The sequence below is a fragment of the Psammomys obesus genome, unplaced genomic scaffold (genome assembly GCF_907164565.1).
Source record: "Psammomys obesus unplaced genomic scaffold, mPsaObe1.curated_primary_1811, whole genome shotgun sequence".
Lineage (NCBI taxonomy): Eukaryota > Metazoa > Chordata > Mammalia > Rodentia > Muridae > Psammomys > Psammomys obesus.
Window position 1 is genome coordinate 10323138 of NW_026586383.1, and position 8502 is coordinate 10331639.

General features: G+C 52.5%; 1 protein-coding gene across 1 annotated transcript; it reads right to left on the reverse strand.

Moving 5' to 3' along the window:
- Positions 1 to 2541: 2541 nt before the first annotated feature.
- Lyzl4 (lysozyme like 4) lies at positions 2542 to 7895 on the reverse strand. Its single transcript, XM_055601522.1, has 4 exons — positions 7757 to 7895; positions 7501 to 7650; positions 6577 to 6655; positions 2542 to 2611 (listed from the first exon to the last, which is right to left on the reverse strand). The coding sequence occupies exons 1-4, from the start codon at positions 7893 to 7895 to the stop codon at positions 2542 to 2544; spliced, it is 438 nt and encodes a 145-aa protein (XP_055457497.1).
- Between the last annotated feature and the right edge of the window lie 607 nt (positions 7896 to 8502).

The following is an 8502-nucleotide window of genomic DNA, read 5'->3' on the forward strand; positions in this document are numbered from 1 at the left end:
CCTGTCTCTCATGTCAGCAGCGTCTGCATCCACGGGAGAAGGGATCGGGCGCTGGCGCTCTCGAGCTCACCCTTGCACAGTGCCAGGCCCGAAGCTCAACACTGATGCTTCCCTTCAGATCCCAGAAGCTTCTGCCCGGCTCAGGAGCCCATGCCACGGACGTCAGCAGCCGGGAGCCATGCTCCTGTTTGGGATCCTTCTCCAGGGACAAGGGAGAAGCCGAAGCAGGACACGGAGCTGAGCCATCAATGTTGAGCCTGACCGAAAGTTTGCTCCTGTGGTTGGTTGTCTTACAGCTGTCGGCAAATAGCAGGCAGGGCACGGCTGCTTCCTGCCGCCTGCCTCCAGGCTGGCACTGCCTGCACAGCCGGCCTAGTCTAGCTGTGGGATAAATGATAACAAGAATGGACTTCCCATTCAAGCCTGCCCATCTGAAGGGACACAGGAAGGTTTGTAATATAGGCTGAAAATATTAGGCCACAAATTATTAAGGGAATAAGCAAGATAAAGTACTGTGTATTTAATAATGGTCCATGCTTTTATGTAGAAAAACACACACGTGGACATGCATGCATGGGCCCCAGGATCAGGGAAGAGACACAAGAAAGCTTAATGGTCCCCAGGCTCTGCCAACATGGGCCATAAACCAATGCAACACGCAGCATGAAAATCTGTTTAGTGTGTGTGTGTGTGTGGGGGGGGGGTATTTGTAATAACCCTCTTTATATTCCCAGCTTTCTTCACCTAAATGTGGATTATTTGTGTCATTTTTAAATGTAAAAGGCTGGGCCCCAGGATAGGCCCAGCAGTGCCTACACTGTTTTGAAGAGGAAAAAACCAGGGAGGCAAAAAGCAGGGGCAGGAGAGAGGAACTGTGTGCACGCACACAGCACAGCGTCGGCCAGCCCCAGGCTTTCACACTGGTGCGTCCGTGATGCCTCAAGGAGCCTGAGGCACAGGCAGCCCCTCAGCCCCACTAAGGTGAAGCTGCATCTCCACACTCCTGACAGCTTGGACCCTGCAGCAACCTGGCTTGAGATCTGAGGGTCCCTCTGAGGCTCCCAAACCAAAGCTCCAGGAAATGAGCCCAGGATCCCAAGTACAGGCAAGCACTTTACAAGTGAGCCCCAGCCTGGGCTCTGTTTGCTTGTTTCACTGTGAAGGCCGGGCTGGCCTCCAGGTGACAGCAATCTCTCTATATGAGCCTTCCAGGTGCCACCCATCCAGTGTGGTTTCTTCTAAATAAGTGAAGCATAGACCTCTCCAGCACTGTTGAAGGAAAAAAAAAAAAAAACTTTTCACACACACCACACACACACACACACACACACACACACACACGAAGGAGGTTGTGGTGGTTTGAGTGGGAATGGCCCTCATAGGCTGAGTCTTCAGCTAGTGGCACTACTTGAGAGGGACTAGGAGACCTGGCCTTGTTGGAGGAAGTGAGTCACTGGGGGTGGGCTTTGGGATTTCAAAAGTCCAAGCCAGGCCCAGTATCTCACTCTTCCTGCTGCCTTCAGATCCAGGAACTCTCGGCTACCAGGTCTGCCTGTGCGCCGCCCGCTTTGATGAAAACGGACTAAACCTTTATAAAAGCTGTCATGGTCATGGTGTGTCTTCACAGCAATAGAACACTGACTAAGACGGGGATATAACCAAAATAGTGAATAGTGGTGCCAAAGTCACGGAGGATTATCCCTTACTGTTTGTATAGTTTTTAAAAATCTGAGTTCCCGCTGTTCATGTTACTCGTAAGTTCTGGAAGCATACATTATAGGAAGAGTTGCTGTCAGCTGGTCCTTTCATAGAAACGTGGGGGGAATGGGGTGTCTCTCTGGCTCACCCCAGAAGGCTCCAGAGAGGACTCCCCTTGTGGCTGCATCACGAAGCTCTGTCCATTATTTTCATCACTGTGATCAAGTACCTGACAAAAGGCAACCTATAGGAAGGATTTGTGTGGTGAGAAATTTGTAATTTTGTAAATTTGTAAAAGCACAGAGATCTGAGTAGATCCACCATATGATGGTGTTGATCCACCATGAGGTTGGTATTCTTCACTTCTCAGTGGACCAGGAAAGGGGAAGCCTGAAGAGCAGGCTTTCTCCTGTTTCTCCCTATTCAGTCCGAGACGCACAGCCCATGGATGACGCTAAGTCCAGCTGAGTTGGCTATGAAGGAGAATCCCTTTGCCTGCTTCTCATCCCCACTTCTGTGGCTCCACCTCCTCCTTTCCTTAGTGAAGACTGACATCCCTGCCTTCACCTCTTCCCGAGGATCAGAAATGACAAGTCACAAAAGTGGTAAATAGTGATGGTGGCCGTGGTGCTTCCGGTGTAATAATGTAGCCGGAGACCCCAGGCCCAGGCTGAAAAACTAGCTGGTTTACTCTGCACCCACATCCCTGGATGAAGTGGACTTTTGTCCTTTTCCATCTGGAGCTGTCAGTGGTGAGATAACAGCACGGACTGAAGCAGCAACCAGGAAAGCATCTTCAGTCCCAAGACACAGCTGGAAAGTGCGGCAGGTCCCCTCGGGTGCCTATAGATTACAGCCATCCAGCCAACGGTCCAGAGTGTCCGACAGCTGGCAGTTCTTGGACCAGATGGGCCTGCAGAGGGAAGGCCAGAGAGTGAGCAGCAGCAGTTCCTCAGAGTCAGGGCCTGGGGGCCCAGGGCCACCCGCCCACACCCGCCCATACCCGGGACACCTGAGCCTCTCCGGTGTGCACACATTCCTTCAGACTTCTGTGCTTCTTGGTACTCACCCCAGTATGGTGTGCCCTCCGTGATGTGCCTACATTGTCCCTGCCTCACACAGGAACTGGGGCACCCTAGCCCTGTGATGTGTTAGTGACTCACAGTTCTCTGACTCACCCAGGGCACCAAGGAGGCACCTTGGTTGTGGGCTCTTTCCACCTGTCTGTGTACCTCCTTCATTCTGTAGCATCCCTTCTCCCTCTTCACTCTTCCTGGGGCATCTGGACTGAACCTCTAACCTCTTCTCCTGACGTCCCTGAGACGTCCAGTCCCTAATGACATCTGGGGTCCTGCTCTACAGCCTAAGAGGAATCCAGATTGGGGATCCATAGTAGACAATGGTCCCCTTGTCTCTTATAGCTCTGGAGCAGCAGAAAATATACACACCCTCATTCCCAGAATCCTGAGGCTCTTCATAGCCCAGGGGCGCCTCCGCCCCTGGAAGGGGCTCCCCAGCACAGCAGAGTGACTCCGCCTGAGCTGTGAAGGACACATGGCTGCCTGTAGCTTACTCAGAGCCCGCCTTCCCAGGAATCTGGACCATAAGGCCCCTCGGCCAGAATGGACCAGCATACTGCTCCGTAATTGCGCACAACAAAACGACTTAGCTCATTAGTGCTTATCCCAGACACTCAGCCGAGCTCATCAATTAATCAGAAAGTCCAGACCATGTATCTGAGGAGCCTCAAGCTCCCAGGAGGCAGTTACCATTAACAAGGAGACTTCCACCATCATGCGAGGTCTGCTCTGTTCGCAGCGCAGCAGCTGCGGTACTGGATCCGTGGGAGTCGACAACGAGCTGACTCAGCAGAACCAGAGGCCCTCAGCACCCACCTCACTTTTCATACTCAGATCGATTACAGAGGAATCCAAAGTTTAGGTATAAAAGGATAACATCATAAAAATTTATTTTTTTAATTTAGCAAAAGTATCTAGGGCTTACTTGGTGTCGGCAGTGCTCTGGTACCGAGGTGAAATGGACGGGGTTCTCTGAAGCCGCCAGCATAAAAAAACACCTTTAATTTGGGTGCCCTTGTGTGCACTCTAGTGTTCAGGTGTGCGTGGTGTGTGTGGATGTGAGCGCGCGTGCCTGTATGTGTGCACGCACTTGGACGCCAGAGGATGCGATCGGTGGTTGTGTCAGGCACGATCCACCTCGGTTTTGAAGACAGGGTCTCCTGCTGGTCTGGGGCTGGCTGCCCTGAGTCCCAGGGACCGCTCAGCACTGGGATTACAGCTGCTTGCCACCAGACTTAACCTTTCAAAACATGGGTTTGGGCGTTCAAACCTGGGTCCTCGTGCTCTCCAGGAGAGCACTTTATCAACTGAGCCGAATCCCAGCTCTTGAAGACATTTTAAGAAGCCCGGGGCGGGGGGGGGGCTCACACAGACCCAGAAACCACAGGGAAAAGATAAAGTTTGATTCTAAGAAACTGTTAGGTCTCATCTAGGACAAAAATACCATAAAGTCAAAGCACAAATGACAACCTAAGAAAGCAGCCTGCACAGATGTTATTTGAAAAGACTAAACAGCTGGTTTGTAAAGGATGCATTAGAAATAAGTAAGAAGGGGCTGGAGAGACACTTCAGTAGTTAAGTGTGCCCTGGACTAGAGTTCAGTTCCCAGCAACCACAAGGAGGCTCACAACTGCCTGTGCCTCCAGTTCCGGGGAATGCAATGCCCTCTTCCAACCCCTGCAGGACCTGCACACGTGTGCGAGCATGTGCGCGCGTGCACACACTTAAGTATTTCTTAAAGTAATCAGCAGGGATAAAGGGAAATACACAATGGTGGATAACCTTGGGTGTCAGACTGACTGGCTTTGGAATCGTCTGTGGGACATGTCTAGAGGTGTCTGTGAAGAGCTTTCCAGGAAGTTTACTGACAGGTGGTGAGTCCTGCCTTGAAGCCAGGCGGTAGCATCCCACAGATGGGAGAACAGAACTGAAAATCGGAGAGGGGAGAGCCGGCTGAGTACCTGCACTCCTCCCCGCTCATCTGCAAAGACAGGCAAGCAGCTGCCCCACCCCCGTGGATGGAGTCCTCAGACATGAGGTAAAGAAACCCCCCCTCAGCTACTTCCTGTCAGTGATCCGACTGCAGGCAATAAGCTGAATAAGCCCCCATGAGCACGTGAAAAGACACTCACTTTTTCTGTAGCTTAAAAACACAAAGTGAAAAACAACAGTCTTACACTCTGCTGTTTCACGAGACTGTACAAGAATCCGCGGTTTCTGGGCTGCAGGGCCAGCACCCTGGCGGGGTGACGTGGTTCCCGAATGGCAGCTCAGCATGTCTCACCATCTTGTATTCACTCCCTCTTGTTTTGCTTTATTTTTGAAGTAGGGTCTAAGGTAGCCCAGGCTGACCTCAGATGCACCGTGAGGCTGAGGCTGGGCTTCATTCATGATGCGATTGCCTCCGCCTCTTGAAAGTCGGGATTCTAAGCATGCACTAAGCCCACTTTCTCTCCAGCTTTTAAACACACCAGATAGTCCAAAAGGTTCCTTGTATGAGATCTCCAGCGCAGACACTTAGGCATGCAACTTCTAAAAAGTTGGGTGTTTGAGGCAGAATTCTTTGAAACAGCAACCATGGCCAGATAGATACATAAATTAAAATGTAAAATATAATGGATAATGTGGAAGTTTTCAATGGCCACCATCTGAATTAAAACGTTCCCATTCTCAGAGAGAGAGGCTTCTTACCAACAACTCACAAGTCTCAGAAAGCCCCTGAAACTTACAAGACTCTCCATTTTCAAAGTTATAGAAGCCACGAACAGTGTCTTGGGGAGGAGATTTCAACCTATCCATCTACCTACAAGGCACACACCACTCCAGGTTTACAGCTTTCCTAAGTCCACAAAGAGGTTGGGGTGGGCTTCTTGGTGATGCAGTGTCTCTGAACTGTCCATGTGCCTGTAAGTAATGCTAAGAAAGCCTTTGGTTTGCCAAGTTGTCCTTTGACAGAATTGTTACTTTGATCTCTTGGGGTGAGCACAAACAGACTTTTTTTTAAACCAACAATGAGAAGGTCTGACCTCGTGGCGGGGTGAGTAGAAAATGGCCCAGCAGTGAAGACCACTGGCTGTTCTTTCACAGGATCTGAGTTCAGTTCCTAGAACCCACTCAGTGGTTCATAACCAGAACATCAATACCAGGGAATCTGATCCCTTCTTCTGATCTCTGTGAGCACAAGGCACACATGTGGGACACATATATATATGCAGGCAAAACATTCACACACAAAATAAAATAAACAAATCTAAAAGATAAAGGTGCTGACCCCAGGGAATGGCTAAGTCGTTAAAGAACTGCAACCATGGGAGCCCTCAGAACCAAGGGTCAAGGCAATCGCAGTGGCCAATCCCAGAAACGGGGAGCAGACACAACAGGGATCCCTGGAGCTCTCTGGCCAGTGAATCCAACTGAGTCATCGGGCTTCAGGTTCCGTGAGAAACCTTGTCTCACAAAAAGGAGGTGAAGAGCGTTGAGGAAGACAGCTTACATCAATATCTAGTCTTCACACCACACACACACACACACACACACACACACACACACACACACAGGCACGAGAGAGAGAGAGAGAGAGAGAGAGAGAGAGAGACAGACAGACAGACAGACAGACAGGAAAGTGAAGCTGAGACCCACCCTTCACCTCTCCTTACTCCTTGCCTGTGACTAGCATGTGGCCGGCCACCTCACACACTCCCGCCACGACTGTCCCCACAGGATGTGTGGGCGTCTCTCAGGGGTCCGCTCACAGCCTTGCTCGGCCTCCAGCACGAGCCGCAGAGGGCGCGCCACTTACCATGCTCCCATCCCTTTTTTTCCTTTCACGATTTTCTTGGCACACGCGATCGTATCCTTTAAGTTTGGATTCAGCAGAGCTGCAAAGGAGGTGAGATGGGTGGCTGCTGCGCCATCCAGTGAGTCTCCACTGCCCCGCCTCACTTCCCACCGCTCACCCTCACGGAGGCTGAAGCCCCTGAACCACTCCTCACCCACCAGGAGAGAGGGAAGCGCTGTCTTCAGCGAGGCCCAAGGCTGCCGGGACTAACAGCCCCTGTGCTGCAGACAGCTTGGCTGTCAGGGACACCTTGCCTGGCCCCTCAGTCAGCCTCACTGAGGAGCCGTTTTGCCTGCCTCTTGCTCTGCTCACTGGTCAGGCAGCCTTGGGCATGGGTTCTAATCTTCCCGCTTTCAGGATGGGGTAGAAACAGCACCACTCTTGAGAGGCCACTGAAGGCGTCCCATGAACTGACACCTTCGAAGGGCTTGGGGAAGCTCTTGGCAAGGCTCCCTGAACCTCACAGGACACAGGAGCGGATCCTGGCCAGCTGCCTCCCCACAGACAGAGGTCCTTAGGTCTCTTTCTGAGGGGCAGATGTGTCCCTTTTGGGCTGTTCCTGTCTCCTCCCTACAACTGCTTCTGACTCTCACGGTGACAGCGTGGGAGAGATCTAATGGCGAGGCCTGGGTGACACAGGACCCCAGAGAGCAACCTTTCCCACCCTCTGCTGCTTGCCCCTGCTCCCAACATTCCAGACCGGCCAGCACCTTCGGGGCTTTTTGTCTTGGTCTTTATCTTTTTTCCTTCTCGCCATCTCTCACCATCCCTGTCAGGGCAGCATTCCGCCTCCCAGGAAGAGCTTAGAGGCCACCCAGGCCAGCACCCGCCCCTGTCCCCTCCGCAGCCTCCTGCGCCCAGGGGACTGGAGAGAAAAGGACCCACCAGAGCAGGACACAGCACAGAGGTTCTTGCCGTGGTCACACCATTCACTGTTGCGGATCTGGAAGAGGCCGAAGCCGGTGTAGCCACCTTGTGTGTTCTCGTAGACCGCTGAGGGGTTGAACTTGCTCTCAAAATAAGCCAGGCACACCCCTAAGAGGTGGAGAGCATGTGGTGTGAGGAGACGCTGGGCGGGAGGGATGGCCGGGGGGGGGGGGGAGGCCAAGGAGGGGAGTGGGGCCTGAAGCGTCCTACTCACAGTTTTCAAGGCTGTAGCCCTCAAAATAATCCAGGCCCCCATCATGGAGCCGCTTAGCCACCACACAGCGCCCCAAGATGGAGGCCCCAATAGGAGTGAGCAAGCAGCTGATGAGGAGGAGCACCAGGTACAGCTGCATCTTCTCCAGGCTCCGGTGCCTCAGCACTGTGGGTGCCGGCTGAGCGGACAGTGTCAGGCAGCTCCTGCCAAGGCCACAGGGACACTGGGCTTCCTGGGGAAAGAGAGGCACTGGGGAAGGGGGGATTCGGGTGTCCAGAATAAAACACCATCACCTCCCTGCGGGCGATGAAGCGAACCCCACCTTGGTTCTCTGCAAACACGGTGCCTGGGCCCGCCTCCCCCAGACCTCCCATCTGCCTAGGAAACTACAGTCCCAGAGTCCTCTGCCTCCCAGGAAGACAGTGGTTTCTTGAACTACGGCTGTCATTTTGTCCCATCAGTGGATATGAACGCAAATGTCCTTGCCTCTCCCTATATTCAAGAGTCTATTGTGTAAGCAAACTTCCTGTGCACATTTGGGAAAGAGAGGGGGAGAGGAGGAGGAGAGGCAGAAGGGTGGAAAAAAGGGAAGAGATGAAAGGAAAGAGGAAGAAGAGGAGGAAGAGGAAAAGGAGAAAAGAAGGGTGATGAGAAATGAGAATGAGAAAGAGGAGCAGGTGGAGGAGGGAGGAGGAAGAGGAGGAAGGAAGGAGATGGGAGGAGGGAGAAGTAAAGAAGGAGAGGAA

Bases quoted from the DNA above. Each gene is read 5' to 3' on its own strand.
- Lyzl4 (XM_055601522.1), bottom strand. From the start codon at position 7,895: ATGCAGCTGTACCTGGTGCTCCTCCTCATCAGCTGCTTGCTCACTCCT. The intron at 7,651-7,756 runs GTGAGTAGGACG...TCCACCTCTTAG, and splicing joins GGGCTACAGCCTTGAAAACT to GGGTGTGCCTGGCTTATTTT. The intron at 6,656-7,500 runs GTGGGTCCTTTT...CCTCCTTTGCAG, and splicing joins CTGTGCTGTGTCCTGCTCTG to CTCTGCTGAATCCAAACTTA.